This window comes from Eleginops maclovinus, chromosome 19 (genome assembly GCF_036324505.1).
Source record: "Eleginops maclovinus isolate JMC-PN-2008 ecotype Puerto Natales chromosome 19, JC_Emac_rtc_rv5, whole genome shotgun sequence".
Taxonomy (NCBI): Eukaryota; Metazoa; Chordata; class Actinopteri; order Perciformes; family Eleginopidae; genus Eleginops; species Eleginops maclovinus.
The window spans coordinates 23,875,277-23,897,398 of record NC_086367.1 but is presented as its reverse complement, the minus strand read 5'-3'; the positions used below and the strand labels follow the sequence as shown (position 1 = coordinate 23,897,398).

At 43.1% G+C, this 22,122-nt stretch overlaps 2 protein-coding genes across 3 annotated transcripts in view; both read left to right on the top strand.

The window, feature by feature from the left end:
• pcnx1 (pecanex 1) overlaps positions 1 to 9,441 on the top strand; it is a 34,405-nt gene extending 24,964 nt beyond the window's left edge. The window contains 13 exon segments of the mRNA XM_063909406.1: positions 792 to 921; positions 1,014 to 1,072; positions 1,552 to 1,767; positions 2,325 to 2,578; positions 3,504 to 3,734; positions 4,602 to 4,702; positions 4,794 to 4,944; positions 5,087 to 5,317; positions 5,404 to 5,678; positions 6,493 to 6,671; positions 7,040 to 7,476; positions 7,569 to 7,709; positions 8,346 to 9,441. Of these exon segments, the coding sequence (XP_063765476.1) occupies positions 792 to 921; positions 1,014 to 1,072; positions 1,552 to 1,767; positions 2,325 to 2,578; positions 3,504 to 3,734; positions 4,602 to 4,702; positions 4,794 to 4,944; positions 5,087 to 5,317; positions 5,404 to 5,678; positions 6,493 to 6,671; positions 7,040 to 7,476; positions 7,569 to 7,709; positions 8,346 to 8,486 (2,546 nt within the window). The 3' untranslated portion in view covers positions 8,487 to 9,441.
• A 907-nt stretch (positions 9,442 to 10,348) lies between these two features.
• Positions 10,349 to 20,869, top strand: lgmn (legumain). Of its 2 annotated transcripts, XR_010168071.1 has the most exons (15): positions 10,349 to 10,427; positions 10,690 to 10,832; positions 12,066 to 12,163; positions 13,373 to 13,454; positions 13,538 to 13,620; positions 14,103 to 14,178; positions 14,395 to 14,457; positions 15,092 to 15,158; positions 16,351 to 16,469; positions 17,401 to 17,490; positions 17,976 to 18,185; positions 18,337 to 18,507; positions 19,527 to 19,594; positions 20,339 to 20,550; positions 20,593 to 20,869. XR_010168071.1 is itself a non-coding variant. In XM_063909106.1 (14 exons), the coding sequence occupies exons 2-14, from the start codon at positions 10,695 to 10,697 to the stop codon at positions 20,379 to 20,381; spliced, it is 1,308 nt and encodes a 435-aa protein (XP_063765176.1). In that variant the 5' UTR covers positions 10,349 to 10,427; positions 10,690 to 10,694; the 3' UTR covers positions 20,382 to 20,869. The 2 variants fall into 2 exon arrangements, 1 of the variants encoding a protein (XP_063765176.1); XM_063909106.1 differs by having other exon boundaries at positions 20,339 to 20,869.
• Positions 20,870 to 22,122: the final 1,253 nt, after the last annotated feature.

Here is a 22,122-nt window from a genome sequence, read left to right as displayed (position 1 = left end):
GTGGTGTTGGATTGGACTGATGTTTCTGTTATTACATGTTTTTGTACCATCATGTATGAAAGCAACCTAGAACAAGGGATGCACGATATTAACCAACATTTACTTTGTTCTCATGCCTGATATAACCCTCCATTTTTCTAAATTCAAAAGATGTTCCCCACCATGTGTTTTATGCAGAACTGAGGATAAGAAAGAAGTTCTGTCTCAAACGAGCTTTTGTTTTTCTTTACGGGAGGAAATCAAATATGTTTCGCAAGCTGTCGTCCTGTTGTGTTCCTCTGAAACAAACAAAAGGTCCACAGTATCAGAAACAAGCTGTGCTTCTTCTTCTGTGCTTATTATTGCATTTTAGAAAATAGACTTTAGAGGTGTATACCGCCACCTACTGGCAGCTGCTGATAAGTTACTGAAAGCAATTTAACCAAATATCAAATAAATATCTCATCATCTGTAAGACCTATGAGAGTGTAAAAGGGATGATGCACATTAAAGAGACTGGAATCCATCTCAGAAATGTGCCAGATTTAACCATCTCACATCTGGATTTTTGTCCAGAAGGGCCAATTAGGGGAGTGCATTAAAATGATACCAGAGGGATAAAGAAGAACCCATTGAGAGCTCATAAAGACTCGTACACACAGACCCATAAGCCCAGATAATGACATGTATAATAGACCCTGAATCCCCATGGGAAGCCCTTAAATGGTGGTTCATCCAGCTCTACTCGTCACACGTACAGCTGATGTTCATACAGAGCAGGACACATGCTCCTTGACCCCCCCCTCCCCCAGACTCTGCCATGCTGTTTGTGCAGGCCGTGGTCTCTGCAGTGTTCTCCACCCCCCTCAACCCGTTCCTGGGCAGCGCCATCTTCATCACCTCCTACGTCCGGCCCGTCAAGTTCTGGGAGAGAGACTACAAGTACGGGGGGGGGACACTTTAAAACCACTACTCCATGTTCAAATCTAAAACGATTCAGATGATTTTGAAATGACTTCCTGTCTTCTCTGCAGCACGAAGAGAGTGGATCACTCCAACACTCGCCTCGCCTCACAGCTGGACAGGAACCCAGGTGAGGGAGGGTTCAGTTTTACACGATTATTTTTCCTTTTGCACGAAGGATGTCTTACAAGTGATCTCAACACCGGGCTTAAGGTTCGATTCCTCCAGTCTGTTCTTTAGCCAGACATCTGTAGGACAATTGGGGGAATCTGTGCCAAGGGATTTAACGGTATTGCCTTTTTGCTGATTTTTATATTGTCTGTGTCACGTCTGTCACCAGCTGTTATCCAGCATGATGACAGAATAAACATCAGCCTTCCCTTATTTTAGTAAGACTTTGACACATTTTGTCTCCGAAACTTGGAAATCTGTTTTGATGTATTGCTTTGATTCTCTAGATGTTTTCTCTGCACTTGCTTAGTTCCCCCTTTCTTTAATCAGAATATCAGTGGCATAAAATGTTCTACAATGAAATTGAAATAAGGAATCCTCAGTTCATCCACGTTGAAACCTGTAATAAGTCCTCCTCCTCCTCCTCTCCCTCCTCAGGCTCGGACGACAACAACCTGAACTCGATCTTCTACGAGCACCTGACGCGCTCGCTGCAGCACAGCCTGTGTGGGGACCTGCTGCTGGGCCGCTGGGGGAACTTCAGCACCGGGGACTGCTTCATCCTGGCCTCCGACTACCTGAACGCTCTGGTGCACCTCATCGAGATCGGCAACGGCCTCGTCACCTTCCAGCTGCGGGGGCTGGAGTTCAGAGGTGAGGGGGCGGGATCAGGAGGGATTTGCATTGAGACATATTTAACCTGTGCATCATCAGTATGACTTCCCAGCTGGATCATGTGACCCTCTGTGACCTTTAACACTCAACTAGATTAGAGTTTATGTTTGTTGTTATTTATTAGCTTTAGTTACAGTTTTCTTAGGAAGTGTTTTTTTCTATATATTTAAGGTGTATTTGTCCAGGTATAATGCTGTGTGTTATTAGATGTGAACACAGAACACAGGGCTGTGTGGGATTGGGCCTTGTGTTTACTTTATTGGATTTGGTATTAAACTGTAGTCCTCTTTCCCTCCAGCACAACATCTGCTCGTTATTTAATTTAGAAAAAGCAAACAGGAAGTCATTCTGAAGCGTTGCCACATACAGCATCCTCTAGAATTGTTGAACTTTTTAACCAGGCAGTTATTATTGTATTGTATTTAGTTCACAGCAATATTTCTCACAGCTTATTTCCATTTGATTTTGCACATCTGCTTCCCTCGTGTATCCAGTATCATTCTGTGTATCTGAACCTGTCGATACTTCCTCCGCAGGAACGTACTGCCAGCAGCGGGAGGTGGAGGCCATCACCGAGGGGGTGGAGGAGGATGAGGGCTGCTGCTGCTGCGAGCCGGGTCACCTCCCCCACCTCCTCTCCTTCAACGCCGCCTTCGGCCAGCGCTGGCTGTCCTGGGAGGTCCTCGTCACCAAGTACGTGCTGGAGGGCTACAGCATCACGGACAACAGCGCCGCCTCCATGCTGCAGGTGTTCGACCTGCGCCGCATCCTCACCACCTACTACGTCAAGGTGAGGGGGGGGGGTCGCTTTTAAAGAGTCCTCTCCTGCTGATGATCAGCTGTATATCAGTATGTAGCGTCTCTACTTTAAAGAGTCCTCTCCTGCTGATGTTCAGCTGTATATCAGTATGTAGGGTCTCTACTTTAAAGAGTCCTCTCCTGCTGATGTTCAGGTGTATATCAGTATGTAGAGTCTCTACTTTAAAGAGTCCTCTCCTGCTGATGTTCAGGTGTATATCAGTATGTAGCGTCTCTACTTTAAAGAGTCCTCTCCTGCTGATGTTCAGGTGTATATCAGTATGTAGAGTCTCTACTTTAAAGAGTCCTCTCCTGCTGATGTTCAGGTGTATATCAGTATGTAGCGTCTCTACTTTAAAGAGTCCTCTCCTGCTGATGTTCAGGTGTATATCAGTATGTAGAGTCTCTACTTTAAAGAGTCCTCTCCTGCTGATGTTCAGGTGTATATCAGTATGTAGTGTCTCTACTTTAAAGAGTCCTCTCCTGCTGATGTTCAGGTGTATATCAGTATGTAGAGTCTCTACTTTAAAGAGTCCTCTCCTGCTGATGTTCAGGTGTATATCAGTATGTAGAGTCTCTACTTTAAAGAGTCCTCTCCTGCTGATGTTCAGGTGTATATCAGTATGTAGAGTCTCTACTTTAAAGAGTCCTCTCCTGCTGATGTTCAGGTGTATATCAGTATGTAGTGTCTCTACTTTAAAGAGTCCTCTCCTGCTGATGTTCAGGTGTATATCAGTATGTAGAGTCTCTACTTTAAAGAGTCCTCTCCTGCTGATGTTCAGGTGTATATCAGTATGTAGCGTCTCTACTTTAAAGAGTCCTCTCCTGCTGATGTTCAGGTGTATATCAGTATGTAGCGTCTCTTTATTTTTCTTATTTCTCTCTGCCTGTGCGTCCTCTCTCCTCTCTCCTCTCAGGGGATCATCTACTACGTGATCGCCTCCCCCAAGCTGGAAGAGTGGCTGGCCAACGAGACGATGAGGGACGGGCTGCGGGGGTGCGGAGAGAGGAACTACGTGGACCTGGACCCCACCTTCAACCCTAACATCGACGAGGACTACGACCACCGGCTGGCGGGCATCTCCAGGGACAGCTTCTGCGGGGTCTACCTGGGCTGGATCCAGTACTGCAACTCCCGCAGGACCCCGGTACAGATGCTGCTTCAACTAAACACTCAGATATCACGCATGGTCTGGGATCATTCGGGTTGTATGATTAATAAGGTTTAACAGATTAGCTTTATCCTTACGGCGCCATCTGATTTAAAAATGCCACCTCTTAATGCTGCTTATCTTTGTGTGTTTGCATGGCTATAGATTGTGTTTAGCCCCTGTATTTCTGCACATTAGCAGATAAAGATGAGGCTGCACATTTATATTGTTGGTATTATAACATTAGTAGAATTGGTTGCCAGTGAAAGCTGTGAGGGATTGTTTCAGACTTGTGTCATTTAAAAATGTCCAATAACTCCAGAGTGTAGTGAAGTCCAAAAGTCAACATTTCTTGAAAAACTTGGATCAAATATTAAGGAAAAAAACACATTTGTTGGTGTTTAGCCTCTAAGGAATACAAATATACTATATCTTTTTAAAATAATAATTCAAACGTTTTTTAAAGCCCAAACAAATAAATAAAGATCTATAAATAAATCTAAATAGTCACGCGTCTGTAAAAGTTGTAGGGATTATTTTTGTCCGCGTTAAATAAAAGGAAGAACCCTGAGGTAGCACATCACAAATCATGCTCAAAATGTTCGAAAGAGATCAAGACGTGCTCCACAGCAGTTTGATTTTAATCTCACTATTTTCCCTCGGGGGGGGGGGGGGCGTACTCACGTCACCGGGGTCTGATGATGAGTCTTAAATCAGTGAAGAAAAGAGATTAAAGATAATAAATGTCACTGCCAAGGGTTATTTTATAGATCACAGCAGTATTAGAGTTATCAACTATGTTTGTAGCAGAATGCTTATCTGTGATGTTGGGAAGGGTTCTCTAACCCCCCTGCTCTCTCTCAGCCGCTGGACTGCGACAAGGACTCGGCTCTGGTGATGCTCTGCTTCGGCCTCTGTGTGCTCGGGAGGAGAGCTCTGGGAACAGCTGCTCATCACATGTCCAGGTGACCCTATCATCCTCTATATCCTCCTAAATGATTCAGCCTTTATTAAAGGACAGAGATAATAAGACCTGTACGCCCTCTTCTCTCTCAGCAACCTGGAGTCCTTCCTGTACGGGCTCCACGCCTTGTTCAAAGGAGACTTCCGGATCTCCTCGGTGAGAGACGAGTGGATCTTCGCCGACATGGAGCTGCTCAGGAAGGTGGTGGTGCCGGGGATCCGCATGTCCCTCAAACTGCACCAGGTCAGAGCTATACTTTTAATTCATCTTTATTTCTTTCGTTAAATCTTTTATTGAACATTTATTTTTATTATTTTTATTCTCAAATGGAGAAAACCCAATTTCTCTCTGGATAAACAAAGTATTCTGACTGATTGTTCTTCAGGACCACTTCACGTCCCCGGATGAGTACGACGAGCCGGCGGTTCTCTTCGAGGCGATCTCGTCTCATCAGCAGAACCTGGTGATTGCTCATGAGGGCGACCCAGCCTGGAGGAGCGCCGTCCTCTCCAACTCGCCGTCGCTGCTGGCGCTCAGACATGTCCTGGACGAGGGGACCAATGAGTACAAGATCATCATGCTGAACCGCCGCTACCTCAGCTTCAGGGTCATCAAGGTGGGGCAGAACACATCGAATATAAAGCCTTTGAGTGCTGCTTTCTTTCTTTGTATGCAGTCAGTAACGTGTCCTCCCCCCTGCAGGTGAACAAGGAGTGTGTGCGGGGGCTGTGGGCGGGCCAGCAGCAGGAGCTGGTGTTTCTCAGGAACAGGAACCCGGAGCGCGGCAGCATCCAGAACGCCAAGCAGGCTCTGAGGAACATGATCAACTCGTCCTGCGACCAGCCCATCGGATACCCCATCTACGTGTCCCCCCTCACCACCTCCTACTGCAACACACACCCCCAGCTGGGACACATCCTGGGGGGGCCCATCAGCATCGGGAACATCAGAAACTTTGTTGTGAACACTTGGCACAGGTTAGTCTCTCTGTGCACCGCAGTCAGTCACATGGGGGAGCAGTAAAACATGTGGTAAAATAATGTTTAACACTCTCTGTTTTAATGAGACTGAGGTTTAATGATAGAGCATAGCTAGTTAGCATCTCGCTAGTTCCCTGCACAAAAAAACAAAGGGATTATTGCAGAAAATAATCTCTGTGTCAAACAAACGTTTATCATACTTACACGTTTAGTTCAGCAGGATAATCTCCATATATTAACAGCTCTTTCTGAAGTGAAAAGCTAATGTTGGGCTATACAGGAACTACAGCACGGTCACATGACTTCACGTCACCACCGCTAAGCTAAAGGAGGCTAATGTTGGGCTATAAAGGAACTACAGCACGGTCACATGACTTCACGTCACCACTGCTCATGCTAAGCTAAAGGCGGCTAACGTTGGGCCATAGAGGAACTACAGCACGGTCACATGACTTCACGTCACCACCGCTAAGCTAAAGGCGGCTAACGTTGGGCTATAAAGGAACTACAGCACGGTCACATGACTTCACGTCACCACCGCTAAGCTAAAGGAGGCTAATGTTGGGCTATAAAGGAACTACAGCACGGTCACATGACTTCACGGTCACATGACTTCACGTCACCACCGCTAAGCTAAAGGCTAATGTTGCCCGTGATGTTTAGTCATCTCTTTTAGACACTTGTTAGCAGGCGCCACATAGAATAAACTCTCCTCAGCCTGTGTGAACACAGACCTTATCTAGTGCTAAAGTGCTGACTCATTTCTGGTCTTAGGACTCATTCCCGCCCCTCTTTAATAAAATGTTTCCAGGTTGCGTAAGGGCTGCGGTGCCGGCTGCAACAGTGGAGGGAACATCGAGGACTCGGATGCGGGGGGGATGTCTTGTGGCAGTGGGAACGGGACAGGAGGCGACTCTCAGCAGAGCTCAGTGTCTCAGGGCGGGAACTCCGGACCGGCCCCCTCCCACACCTACCAGCCCCACACTCTGGGTGAGAACCACTGACAATATAAATACAGTAACAGATTAAAATGTTAAAGTTCTGTTCAACTAAGAAAGGTTCAGCTAAGAAACGTTCAACTAAGAAAGATTCAACTAAGAAAGGTTCAGCTAAGAAAGGTTAAACTAAGAAAGGTTCAACTAAGAAAGGTTCAGCTAAGAAAGATTCAACTAAGAAAGGTTCAACTAAGAAAGGTTCAACTAAGAAAGGTTCAGCTAAGGCAGTAACACATTTATTTGATCTGAAGCTTCTCCTGAGGGTTTTGAATGAAGCTCTGAGGGTACTCTAACTCTGTGACGTCAGCTCAAAAAAAAGCCAGATTTAGCTCTAAATCCATCCTTTAATCTCCCCCCCTGCAGGCACCAGTCAGAGCTCCCAGTCGGTGCAGTCGGGGGGGCTGGTGCGCCACTCTCCCGCCCGAGCGTCGGTGGCGAGCCAGTCGTCGTCGTACCGCTACAGCAGCAGCCGCCACTCGTCGCTGCGCACCTCCAGCACGGGGCTGGAGCCGTGCCGCCGCTCCTCCACCTCCCAGCTGTCGCTGCGCACCCTCCCCACCTCGCTTCAGCTACGCTTGGGCTCCACCTCCGACCCCGCCGGCCCCTCCGCCTCCCTCTCCAGCCACAGCATCCCGCCCTGCAAGCGCCACACGCTGGTGGGGCTGCTGGGTAACGACGGCATGTGCTGCACCCTGACCGACCCCCTCAGCCAGCAGCACCACCACTACCACCACCACCCGCTGCAGCACAACCCCACCGTCTGCACTGTGCGCCGAGACGACATCTCCTACAGAGTTCAGGTCCGGGGGGGTTCTGTAATGAACAAGCATGTGTGTCCAGGAGGAGGTCCAGCTCCCTGATCTTAATGAATGTGGTTCTCTCCATGTCTCAGGTGGCAGACGTGGGTCAGGTTCTGGAGAACATCAACCTGTCCAAGAGGAAGGAGCTGCAGTGGCCCGACGAGACCATGAGACTGAGAGCAGGACGGACCTGCTGGAGGGACTGGAGCCCCTCAGAGGGGATGGAGGGACATGTGAGTCTCCATTGATACAGGCTGTAGTCTTCATCTGCAGCTACTGGGTTTTTACGGAGCCGATTTTCATCTTTATGTCTTAAGGGACTCATGGCTGTGACAGCTTTTCAAATTGGTGCTACAGCTGCAATCATGTTGAGCAATTAAACACCATCAATGTACGTCCAGTCAAAGTGACCAACCAATCATAACATTGGTACAAGAAATACGGAGAATATTGCGGGGCAAAAATAGGTGAAAATATAAAAAATTAGGGGCATTCTAAAAAGAAAGGGACAAATATGAAGGAAATTCTGCCAAAAATGTGGTTAAAAAAATTGGATATTCAAATAAAAGAATAGTGAAAAATGGGAGAAATTATAAGAGATGTGGGCAGCCACTAACACACCAATAAAGATGAGTTAACCCTCCGTTACAATGCCCTGAAAACAGGTCAAATTTGTTTATCAATCAAAGCTTCAATTGTTATCTCATGTCAGCTGACACACCCTGACCTCTGAAGCTGTCAGTGATCATGCTCTTATTGTCTGTACATGTGTCCTGTTGTTTTACTTCCTCTGTGACCCAGTTGCTGGTAATAAACGCTTCATAAACCTTATTCATACCCCCCCCCCCCCCCCTCCTGCCCCCCTGCAGGTGATTCACCGGTGGGTGCCTTGTAGCCGAGACCCGGCCCATCGCTCCCATATCGACAAGACCATCCTGCTGGTTCAGGTGGACGATAAGCTAGTGCCCATTTTGGAGTCTGGGGTCATTGAGTTGGGTGCAGAGGTCTGAGACAAGCACACATACACACACACACACACACACACACTCGTACCTGTGTGTGAAGGAGATTCTGCAGACCGACAGGAAACAGGAGCTGTCCCCTCTCCCTCGTTTCTTATATCGCTGAGGGGGAAAGGAAGCCAGGGAACAGTGCAAGCCGAGGCAGAGCGTCGACCCATCCCCCCCGCACCCTCACAGAATCTGCCTTGCTGCATGACAGAAACACCCCCCCCCCCACGTTCAGTTACTCTAGTGATTACTTTCTATGCATTTCATCCCACATGTTCCTGGCAGTTCTGACAGAGATGAGTGTACCTTTGTTTTGTTCGTCTGATTTGCCAAATGAAGCCTGGCGTTGAGTATCCGCCGCGGTTTCAAACTTTAATTATTATGAGTCCTCGCTGCCAAGACTCCAGAGGAAGCTCCCCCGTCTCGTTGCCGTCATTCCTTTGGATTTAAAAACATTTTTTGCAAGATGATTTTTTGCGCAGAGAGAAAACGACCTTGCACTATAATTAGTTTTTTAATTTACAGCGATGCACTACACTCACGTTTTATTTATTACAGACTCTGGATGGCCGTGGTGACCGATGCCTTGGGAGTGAGAAACAAATGCAATCATTGTTCTGTTTTCAGCCATTTTTTTCTTACTATTTTATGTTTGATAAACTTGAAAATAACTTTTTACTGTATATGATTATATATCTATAAGAATATATATATATTTACACAAATATATATATATATATAATGTCAATGTATAAAAGATTTTCTTTCGATATTTATTACTGTGAACATGGTATTTACACTTTGTTACATCTTTTCTTTTCGAGACAAAGGTTAATGTATCGAGGACCAGTGGTTGAAAACACGAGGCCGAATTTTTGATGGACTGTTTCACTATTTAACTTAATTCTTTTCTATATGGAGAAATAAAAGCTTGATTTATTGCTGACATCTTTAACACGTCTCTTCTCATCTGTTTGTTTATACTTTTAGAATATGTAAAGACACCTGTGATGTGCAGAGGGGAGTTTTATCTTTCTGTGGTTTATATGACTTTTATGGTAGAGAGAATTACACGAATCAGGTGACTTTGCTGTACTTTTCTCCACCTAAATAGGTTCAAAGGAAATGTGCAACACGATGCAGAACTGCTGTCATAAACCGTTAGCGTGTGAAGGGTCTGTAGCTCTGAGATGCATGACGTTCGCATCCAGTCAGAGAGAAGTACTCGGATCTTGTACTTGAGTAAAAGTGGAAGTAGAATATATCTGATATGTTTTATAATTATTGATCATTAAAGTGTTCTCAGAGCTGGTAAAGGTGCAGCTAGTTTGAATGGCTTTGTATACTGCAGGGTAGCTGCTGGATTTACTGCAGGTGAACTACAGTCTGATTTAAGGGCTGATTATATTTACCATCAGTAATCCAAATCTGCCTAGCAACCAAAGGTGTTAAATAAATATAGTGGAGAAAAAATACAAAGTAGCAGCAAATGGAAATACTCAAAGTACTTCTTAATTGTACTTAAGTAGAGTGCTTGACTAAATGTGCTTAGTTACTTTACTGCTGATGTGCAAGTCACAGTCAATGGTAGGTACATAACGTCATAGCACAAGTTCAACACTGAGCCAGACTAATGTTTGCAGAAGGCAGTGATTTCCTTTATAAATCAATCCTTAGTGTTTGTTTAAAACAGAGAAATAATGATCATCTGGTTTGTGTAGTTTTCACCTCGCCAGTAAAACACACAAGCGCCTACATGTCTTGCTGCTCTCCAATCACATGACTGTATACAGTAAAGCCCCGCCCCCGGAGCGCTCTGATTGGCTGCTGCCGAGAATTCCCATCAACGGTTTCTCCCGAGATCATATAAAAGTGTCCCTCTGGCTCTATCCATAACCTCTGTCTATCCTTCCGTCAGCATAACGAAAGCACACAGAAAAGGTAAACAGTAAACCCTTGTGTGTGTTTGTATTCCGACTGGGATGAATCCGGTTTTGTGTGTTAGTGTAATATAATAGATTGCCGCGTTTTTAGCTGTTTTTAAAGTCTGTTTTGCTACCTTGTGCTAAGAGCTGGCTAGGTTTTTGGGAATGGGCTAATCACGTGATGTCTTCTTTGCGTGCTTTACAGTCAAATAAACAAAATAAGCATGATATATTATAGTGTCAAAGGTGTTTAATATCCCTGTCATCCACCCCCACAGAAGGCATGTTGTTCCCCGTCCTGCTGGGCCTGGCTCTGGGGCTGGTCGGTGCCTTCCCCTCCCCGCAGGAGGACGCTGCTCCCGGGAAGAACTGGGTGGTGATAGTGGCTGGATCTAACGGCTGGTACAACTACAGACACCAGGTGAGGAAACACCGAAACTGTCCCTGAAATGTCCCCTTATCAAGTGCAAACCGTGCACGACTCAAATGTTGTTTGACTAGTTGCTGTTGACATGAGACAAAGGCACTTCCCCTTCACAGCGCAGTCCGCTAACGAGCAGCTGATTCACTTTGTATTATTCAAGACATGTTTCTGTGGATTTCTAGAACATGCAGTGTTGTGAAATACATTTGATTTCACTTTTTATGTAACTACATTTGCACAAGCTGGCTGGTAGCTCAGCTGAATTCATAGAAACATGTTAGTGCATTAATTAAGTGAATTACATTTATTTTTGTCTAGTTTGAACGACTTCTGTTTAGTTTTGAAGCTTGTAAAAGTGTCTAACTCAATCAGAATCAAATTAAAAATGATGAGAACAAGTTCAAATAAAAACAGTGGACATTGTACTCCAATATATAATACAACATAGAGATTATTAATGTGCATTTATTTGTAGTCCGCAGTAAAAAACTGACATGTTCGACGAGAGGAGCTTTTTATAGACCGGTCACAAGGTCTGAAACAGTATGAAAGTATATTCTTAGTGGGAAGTTCAGTTATGTGTGATATATGAACAAGTGTGCCCTTTTTTAACAAACTCAATTAAGGAGCATTTATTGCTGGCATGGGACTTTTCTATATTATATTTTGTCATAAATTGGAGTCACATGTTCATTTGTTTTCATCAAAGAACAGTAAACAGATGTAAAGCCACCCAACCCCCTCCCTGAGAGATGGAAGGATGGAACGACACACAGACGGGGTTATTATATTACAATAACAGATCCTGGACGAGATATCTTTGTAAGAAAGAGAGGAAAAACTTCAGGAAATTTCACTCGTTGCTTTTGTTCATCGTTTATATTCAAATAGATTTACTGGATTTACAGGAGAGTATACAGAGTGCAAGTGCAGATCTTTACACAAATAAAGATGAGAGTAACAAAACATAGAGAGAATAAATGAAGAAATGTTGCTAAAAAATATTCAAAATTAAGGTTTTTTTTAAACCCTTAAACCAGTCCCTCCCCCCCCCCACCTGCAGACAGAGTATACATAATAATAAATATGGAACAAACCAAACAACAACAACCCAGTTAACCAAAGAAAGAATGAAAGTTAAGCTCTGTTAACGTGACACACCCTTTAAATAATTAGGAGTCACCGTAATCTGAAGAAAACTCTTTAACCATTTAGCTTTTTATTTCTCAGGCCGATGCGTGCCACGCGTACCAGATCGTGCACAAGAACGGCATCCCGGACGAGCAGGTCGTGGTGATGATGTACGATGACCTGGCGCAAGATGAGAAGTGAGTCGGCATGTTTTGAGTTTCTCTTTAACATATCGTTCTGGTACAGAGACTTCTTCTTTCCTGAAGCGGTCAAAAAACACATTTCACTTTAGAGGCGTCAGCTGTTACGCAAGTTTGTAGAAACTCCGCCTCAGATATATCCCGGACACTAAATGTTTAGTAAATACTTTGTGAACGCTGTGTGGCATGTTTCAACTCAGTGGTCCTTTTTAGGGTCGTAACCCCTAACTTTGCTTCTTATTTATGTCACTATATTTCTATTTAAAGAGCCTTAAATTGTATTTTGAGTTGCAGAATAGAACAAAGTAAGCGCCTAAGCTGATGAATACTGATGATGGGCTTTTGAGAGGGTCATGGTGTTAGAAGAAAACTTCGATTGCACTTTATCCAGCTGTGTGCATATTACAAAACATCAGTTTCTATCTGCCAGAAGAGCTCAGAGGATATCGTTGCACGGGTTCAGAGTGTTTTTTGCCATTAATTTCATGGTTCAAGCTGTGTTCAAATAAGGTTTTCATAGGATATGGGACATCGCATTTTTTATTCTGAATGGTCCACACTCAAACGGCTCCTAACCGACTGAGTCTGACTCCTTATGGTCCTGCGCTGGAGATCAAAACGCTGGAGACCCTGGTTCTTGTCCATTCAGTGGCATTTAAACTGGAGAATGAGACTCCTGAACAAGATGTGAAATGATGATGAGCGTTATCCTCTATTTGAATTGAGAAATGATTCATCAATACTGGAGGTAATGCAGGGCGAGGCACTCCAAATGAAGGAATAAGGATCAACAAGGAAGGAAATATCAAAGCATTAATAAGCCATAACATTTCCAACCCCTGCAGATCTTCTTCTCCGGGGTTTATGATCATTTAAAACGTCCAAAATGAATCTTTTTTACCCCTCAAGGACTAAGTCAGTCAGTCCCCCCCCCCCCCGCCCCACCCTCTTAATCACTCACACGTGTCTCCCACGTCTCTGTCAGCCATCAGTGGTTCATTGTCAGTGTCAGCAGAACCCCGACCGACCTAAACAGAGTCACGGGGAACTCATTTCCCTTCCTGAAGGACTTTGACTCGAGCTAAATCCTTCTCTGACTCTGAAATGTTATCGAGCATCATTGAATGAGTCACTGATCAGGTGGTGGAGTGATATCTCAGCCAGGTTTCACTTCCTCCCGCTCATCTGACTGGTGTTGTGTTGCAGTAACCCCACCCCCGGGATTCTGATCAACCGACCGAACGGCACTGATGTGTATGAGGGAGTTCCCAAGGACTACACCGGGGACGTGAGTGCAGAATCAGAGCGCCTGAGTCATGTTTGCATCGACAGAGTGTGTGAATGAGACCCGCTGATGTGTTTCTCCTGCAGGATGTGACCCCACAGAACTTCCTGGCCGTGCTGAAGGGCGACTCGTCCAAGCTGAAGGGAGGATCTGGGAAAGTGCTGAAGAGGCAAGTCCTGGAAAACCTGGATTTCATGATGTTTTTAAGCTTTGTTTTCCTTTTCTTAAACAGCAAAGCAACTTTGAAACACATTCAGTGTCAAACAAAATACAGGAGCGTGCTGGTTGTCCAATTTTTATACAAATCCCCCCACAGAACAAAACCTCCTTCAAAATAAAAGCACAGGGATGTTTCTACTTCAACTAAAATATTGAATAATGATACATTTAAATACCAACTAAAAACAGCTAGAAAGTATGTGTTTAATCACTACATAATATAATCAATATGCAGCTCCAACAGTTCAGTTGACCTTGACGGGCGTTTGTCCTGTACCTCAAATCGTTGTTGTAAAGATAAGAGTGTGTGCGCTCAAACAACAAACAAAAGAGTGAAAGAGAAGTGAGTCAGAGCTGAAAAGGCTCCTGGAAACAGCCCTGCTTCATGCTGTTAACACCCTCTGACTTCTCTCGCTCTCTCTGTGTTGGCAGCGGTCCCAACGATCACGTGTTCGTGTACTTCACTGACCACGGAGCGCCGGGAATCATTGCTTTCCCCAACGACGACGTGAGCACTTTTCCACTTCCTGTTTCTGCTTGATGCACCACACTGAACCCTCTGCTGTTCAGCTCCTCCCCTCAGACCAGCATCTATGGAGCTAGATTTGTCTCAATAATGTTTGTGGGAACAGAAAAATAATCTGTGTTAGTTTTCGGATGATCGGTCCTTTAGTTTGATCCAGAAGAACATTTTTAATTCCCCTTTTGCCCTCTCTCTCTGCAGCTGAGTGCCACAGACCTCCAGGACACCATCAAATACATGCACGAGAAGAAGAAATACAAAAAGGTACGCAGCACAAATGAATCCGTAGATCTGCTTTCTTCACATCTGTGCACTCAGTGGCTGCACAGCTGCACAATTTGGTGCATCACAATACAGGTTTACTGCTTAAAGTTCAACTTTTAAGAGTATTTTCTTTGCACTCACAGCATAAAGGGCTAATTCCTTGATGTATTTTATCATGCAGGTCTATGTAATAAAGGATAAATGAACATTATACGTTGTAAAGGTTATTAAATTGCTGTATTGATTTGCATGTAATCATCATCATGTTGTATTTCTGAGCAAAAGCAGGTCCAAACAGTTCAAACAAAGAAGTCCTTCATACAAAAACACTGTATTTGCATATGATAAGAAACTGTTTTATGCAGGTATGCTTATTTACCTTTCTTGCACAGCGTTGAATATGAGTATTGAATCCACTCTCCTGCCTGTACGGTGATATGAATCTGCAGCTGTTAGCTTAGCTTAGCACAATGAATGGTACCGGTAGGAAACAGCTAGCATGGCTCGATCAGAGAGTAACTAAAATCCAGACGTGTGTAAATCCCTTTATAATGACCTGTTATAACGTCTAAAGGTCGGAGATGAAACCCAGTCATGTGAGTGCGACTCTAAAAACGTGTCTTTTTGCTGGCAGATGGTTTTGTACATCGAGGCATGTGAGTCCGGGTCGATGATGACCGACCTGCCTGCTGACATCGACGGTGAGTTCAACTTCTAACCTCTTCACACACTTCCAGTCCAGTTAATAAAACCTTCATTAATCAATAAAAGATGAGTTTCCTTTCCCCGACATGAACTTGTCCTCACATTGTTAAACCCTCACGTGATTTATTTTCCAAGATGAAGTGCCTTTCTTTAACGCCTGCAGTGTGCGGTGTGTGGTGTGTGTGGTGTGTGGTGTGGTGTGGTGTGTGGTGTGTGGTGTGTGGTGTGTGTACTTAAACACTGAGGTCAGCATTATGGTGTGTGTGAGCAGTGTGTCATGTGAGGAACACAGGAGGTGAATCACGTTTTTACATCCCTTTTTTATATAAAACACTTTCCTCTCAAAGCAGACTGTATTTAATTTAGGACAAATTACCCAAAAAAGGAAATCTGATAAAAATAAATCATTTTGAATAATCAGAAACACTAAATATAACATTGCTAATAAATATATATTGAGAGTTAATATATATATAATATATTAGGTATTTGACTTGTAAACAAACAACTACATATATTTATTAAAGAATGAATAGTTATTCAATGTCTGTTATTTTATTATTGGTTTATGAAATTATAGTTTGCATTACAGTTCATAAGAGACAATAACAATTAAAGCAAATATTTATGGACACTTGGTTATTGCCATAACATTTATTTACTATATTAAGTATTTCTGTATGATAATAAACTCAAAGACGCTCCATTAAAGCAGAATGAATCACAGAATGAATCACAGAATGAAAGCTGGACAACAAACCAATCCAAAAGTGGTGTTATATCTCATCTGAAGCGTGTTTCACCATGCTGTACAAAGCATTTATCCACCATTCAAACTGCTTTTATATCCAGATAATGTTTATACTAATCATTACAAACAGATTCATGTAGAATGTGTCAAAATGAAGCATAAATGAAGAGCTGTTTTCTCCCGTCTTTGACAGAAATGAGAGAATATTCTAAATGAACTTGGGATGAAACTAAAACATTTTTTCCTGAAACACATTAAAAGTGAAGAAGCTCTGACACCGAAACGTCACTAATTGATATCTTTTTGGCTCGATCGTCAGCGTGCAGGAGTTCAATCACAGCTCTGTCTCGGTGGACCTGCTGGTGAATGCTCATTCTCTTCCCATCTCCCCCAGTTTAACCCGGGGACATGTCTCGCTCTCTCTCTCTGTGTTTCAGTTTACGCCACGACGGCGGCGAACTCCCACGAGTCGTCCTACGCCTGCTACTACGACGAGAAGAGGGACACCTACCTGGGGGACTGGTACAGCGTCAACTGGATGGAGGACTCCGACGTGGTGCGTGCTTTTCTGTCCGACAGCGTTTTTCATTTGAGGTTAGGATGGAAAGAAGGCACTTCCTGTGAGGGTTTTCACAATAAAAGCTCAGTAGGTGTTTGGAAGTTGTAGAGATTAACTGTGACAGATTTAAGAGATAAATCAGATCTAATAACCATCAGAAAGGAAGCTGAATTAGATGCACCTTTGCACATGAAGCAATCAATCCTTCTAAGAATTGTCTTTGAGGGTCGAGAAGGACTTAAATCTGATAGTTACACCAGAGGCCTCAGCTGTTGATACCTGAAACCGTCCCCTGCTTCTGTTATAAGTACAGGATGTGTGTACTAATACTAGTGGACTGTATTTCCGTACAGTATTAAGCATGCAGCGATAATATTTGAACTTGTTTTTAATTCTGCAAAACTAAGCAAGCAACCCTGATCCCAGCCTTTACTTTAAACGTAGTTCACCTGACTTCACTTCCACAGAACTCCAACATTTTACATCAGACGCCTCCAACCTAAAACCCTTCTAGTGCTTCTGTTATAAGTAAAGGTATTTTGTAGGAATGCAAAGTAAAAATACTCCATTAAAGTTAACTGTGTTGAGGATGCAAAGATATAACATTTGACCCTCTTTGTTTGATTTCCTGCTGAACTAAGCAAGGAACCCTTTTCCAGTGCTCTGGACTTTCTATAACTCTCTGCAATAGCGACTCAGACTATATTCAGTCCGATAATGCTACATTCAATTCAGGATTTACTGTCCTGACATCTGGTGTAGAGAGGCAGGAACAGGAACAGGAAGTGCAACCTGTTTTAATTTGTAACCAGCTGGGTGAAACCTGAGAGCATCAGCTGCTCTACCATATAAACACAAACCGAAACAGAAGATTCAACTTCATTCCTTTCTTATTTTATGAACCGTTTGGGGATGTTTGTGTTTCCAGGAGGATCTGACGAAGGAAACTCTGGGGAAGCAGTTTAAGATCGTGAAGAGCCACACCAACACCAGCCACGTGCAGCAGTTTGGAAACAAGGTGAGAGGAAGAGGAGGGGAAATGTGGAGTGAAACACCCGTCCTGAGAGAGAAACTTTAATATATTTATACTTCTGTCGCTGCTGGGTCTGTCTCCTGGGAGTGGCTTCAGTAGTGTCTTGATTTGAAGTTACAGTTCATTTCTAGTCCTTAAACCTTCATTATCTGGTGCTCCTAGTCTGTAGGTTAACCGTGTGTAGCGGCAGTTTGTACTCAAACCGCTCAACCAAACAGACAACAATCTCTTGACGGCCACCGAACGACCTCCAGATCTTGCCCCCAGTCCCATGCACCCCCCCCCCGCCTCTTGATGCCTGTCAGCCGTTCCCCCCTTGGCCTCCCTGCAGAACACAGACCCAGCACACGGATCCCTTTACTGTTTACTCAAATCACTTCTAAGATATTAAAAACAAATCAATAAAAACCTCAGATATTAGAGGCTCTTATTTTGGGACTGATCCTGAGCTTCCTCCCCTCTCTCCACAGACTCTGTCCCACATGAAGGTCTTCGCCTTCCAGGGGAACTCAAAGTCTGGCGTGCGGTCCGCCCCCCCAATGACCCTGCAGCCCGTCGCTGACAAAGACCTGACGCCGAGCCCCGACGTCCCGCTGGCCATCCTGAAGAGGAAGATGATGGTGTCCAACGACATCCAGGAGGCCCGGGGACTCCTGATGGAGATCAACTCCCACCTGAAGGTGCTCACACTCCTGCCTGCAGATCTGATCCCCCCTGCACACACTCAGTGTATAGTGGTGTGTGAACATTTGTGTGTGTGTGTGTGTGTGTGTGTGTGTGTGTGTGTGTGTGTGTGTGTGTGTGTGTGTGTGTGTGTGTGTGTGTGTGCAGGTGAGGGAGATGATGGCGGAGACGATGCGCCACGTGGTGGAGAGGGTGACGGGGAACCGGCTGAAGACGGAGGAGGTCCTGAACTCCAGATCTGATCTGACCCAGAGCCAGTGCTACATGTCCGCCCTCACACACTACAAACACACCTGCTTCAACTGGCACAGGACGGAGGTACGCAGTCCTCTCGGCACCAAAACTCAATATTTATTAAACAACAACTGAGTGAAATGTTCTTTGACCCGGTTCTTCACTCAGGAGACGGCACAGATTTCATCTGACTCTAAACTTTAAAACAGACGAGTAAAATATAGTTCGAAAAATCACAACTTTTACAAAACTTCTCTTTATTTTTGTTGATAAATGAAGAGAAAACTAAGCATTATGGTCTGTTTCCTTTCTCTTCTGAGGACTATATTTCCAATGAGGCTTTTGTCGACTAAACCTAACGTAGTTTACTTGACAAAGGAAATATTAAAGAGAGAAAAATCATCAAAATCGTTGAAAGAAATGAGGACCTAAATATTAAAAACTGTATTTTTCTACAAATAAACTTTAGTTAGAGTGACTAACTTTAGTTAGAGTGACTAACTTTAGTTAGAGTGAACGATAAAGACGAGAATAACTGATATTTTGGCTGAAATTCAATTTGCAATATAATTAGAATTGCTAAAACCATTTTTACTAAAGTAGTTATTACAAAATCTAGACTGAAAGGGAGTCTTAAATGTCTCTTTATACTAAATGTTGTTTCACATATCTGGACTACAGCACAGGGACCCTCTAACAGAAAGAAACAAGGATTTTTTTAGGGATTTTTTTATTTAATCTGATTTATCTAAATGTTTTTCATCCTCAAAAACTAGAATAATTAACAGTCGACTCATTTATTCTGCAGCCTTATTAAATCATTTGGTTTTAGTTCTACATTAGTGTCAAATACAGACAGAATGTAAATTCAGGAGGAGGAAACGGCGACCTGAGAGTACACCTGCAGTCCTTAAAGTATTAAAGGACGGGGGTTTTATTCAGGGTTCTTTATCCTAAATTGATCGTTACTTAATTGAACATTCAGAAAGATGTTTCCTCTCCTTTTTCTCTGGAACTGTTTGACCTTTTCACAAACACAACCAGGGGAAATAAACTCCGGTCTTTCATGTTTTAATTCCTCATGCGATGTTTCTGTGTTTCAGTTTGAGTACGCCCTGAGACACCTGTACGCCCTGGTGAACCTGTGTGAGAGAGGATACTCTGCAGACAGGTACGCTCCACTGAACGCCGAATAAAACACTTTCTGTTGGTTTAATACGTTTGGGTTTTTGGTATGTAATTCTTCATAAAGCTACACAACATTTTAAGGTTTGATACTGAGGAAAAATCCACATCCAGGAGTTTATTCGACTAACTTTGTCTGTCGAAATCTCCTATATCATCACTACATGACGCCTCATTTGCATATCTAAAGTTTACCTGTCAGAGAACTTGTGATATAAAAGATAATTGTCAAAGTCCACTTTATTGTCAAAGTTTCCACATGTTAGACATACAGAACATTGAAATACCGCTTCTGGCAGTCCCACAAAGATAAGAGTGTAAAAAAATAGGTGGGTAAAAAGGGGTGTACTAAAAACTGAGTAATATATACATATGTTGGACACCATCAACACAGTGTGTGACGGTAGTGCAGGTAGGTCTTTTTCAGTAGCAGCGGAGAATAGAAAGTGACTGGTGCTGGATGAGGGACGGGTGTGTGAGGGAGGGGGATTCATGTCCTGGTACATTTCCATTGACGCAGCGGGAAAGGTGGGTGGGACCGAGGGCGGAGAGGTCATGGTGTTAACGTCAGTGATGAAGGTGGGAAGTTTCATGATGATATGTTTAGGTTAGAAAAAGTCCCTATTCACCTGCAGATTTCCCCGTAAGAAGACAAAGGAATATCTGATCATTGGGTTAGAAGTTGAATATTTGATCCTGAAATTGTGTTTTTTTTTTCCTCTCTCTGCAGCATCCTCCTCGCCATGGACTCTGCATGTCATTTCAGCAAGTGAAAGGTTCTCTAAAAAACCTCAAACTGCTTCTTCTATCCCGGGAGAACCAGAGGAGCTTCTCTTTGCACTGCTTTACGAATTAATCCGACGTGGAGTCACCGTTTTATCAACACTTTTCATTTCGTTTTTACCTTGTGAGGTGATTCTGATTCTGATTCTGATTCTGATTCTGATTCTGATTCTGATTCTGATTCTGATTCTGATTCTGATTTGCCTGAGAACTTTTTAAACCTGTTTTATGATGAGCTGCACTACCACTGTAAAAAGATTGTGGATATTTTAGCCTTTTTAGGACATCAGATAGACGATTATAACATGGAATTCATGTTCCTTTCGTTTTGCTCTTAGCTTTATATGTGGTATGGATGATTGTACGGATGATTGGCCTGAGGACAACATACCGCTGAACAATGAATGTTTGCTGAACCTCAAGAGACTGTTGAACACTGGGATCTTGAAATAAAATCCAAAAACTGTAAAAAAAAAAAGCATGTTTTCCAATATTTCTTCTTCTCTGGACACTCAATGCCTCCTGCTATCATCCAATATTATCCAAATGACGCTTATATTTCCCATGGTGATATTCGTCACACCCTAACTGTAGCTAGTCTTCAGAAAAGGATGTGTATGGTATGTAAATAGATCTACTCGAGCATGTTTCCTGTGATTAAACCCCTTTTAAAGTGTCTGACAGACACACACATCCTCCGTTAGCATTAAACACTGTCAGCTTCATGAGGATGGTGGATCCCTGTGAGCGACATGGTGTATTTAAGAGGATACACCATGAATTTCCCCACGGGGATTAATACAAGTACATCTTATCTTATATTTCTTACTGTTAGAAGGATTTTTAAGCATATTTAATGTCAGATCCAAGAGGGAATCATGCTTGACACTCCTTAAAGCCTTTTCTACCATCTCTTTTATACAGCCTTTATTACATTTCAGCTCATTTAATGGGATTTTGTCAATGCAAAATCAGAAAGAATACACACAGGGCACAGTTTGAAATGACACAGGGTATTTACACCTAGTAAAATAGTATGACGTTTTGATATCTGAGTTTTTGCACCATGGCTTGTTAACAGAATACATAGACCGACCAAAAAAGGAGGAAACACCGGCACAAGGTAACACAAAATGTTCAGAAAGAGACAAAAAAAATAGACTATAAACAGATTAAAACAAATAAAATGAGATGCACGAGGAGACTCACAAATACTATGAAATGTTGCAAAGCAAAATCAAAGTGACACAAAACAACCACAGACACAAAAAATGATCAAAACAAGAGAAAAATTCCTCCTTCCAAGGGAAATTGGTAAGCTGCGCCATCTAGGGGTCACATGTCAGACTTACACCTAAGAATAAAAAAGTTATCATGGCGCTTTTATTTCATTTCTATTGTAAACAGCAAAAATATAAATATATTTCAAATATGTATATATTTAATGCCTAATTTAGTTATTTTATAGGCGTATTTATTTAATGAGAAATGAAATAAACTTTGACCTTTTTTTTTCAACGCAGCAGTGTGTGAAGGCTGACCGGCTGAGGTTACGGATGAAACGGTCACTGAGCTGAATGGTTCCCCTCGTTTAACTGAATTTTCTTTAGATTGCCTGACGGAACTTAATACCATTTTACATCTTTGTCTTGCTAATTTATTTTATTAACCGTAGTTAATTGCTTTATTTGTTCATCATGGTGGATAGAATTGTATTTTAGATTGAACTAT

What these genes read in the sequence shown, in the direction of transcription:
- lgmn (XM_063909106.1), top strand. Translation starts at nt 10,695, where the DNA reads ATGTTGTTCCCCGTCCTGCTGGGCCTGGCTCTGGGGCTGGTCGGTGCC. An exon ending in CCAAGGACTACACCGGGGAC is followed by an intron (nt 13,455 to 13,537) that starts GTGAGTGCAGAA and finishes TTTCTCCTGCAG; the next exon opens with GATGTGACCCCACAGAACTT. An exon ending in TTGCTTTCCCCAACGACGAC is followed by an intron (nt 14,179 to 14,394) that starts GTGAGCACTTTT and finishes CTCTCTCTGCAG; the next exon opens with CTGAGTGCCACAGACCTCCA.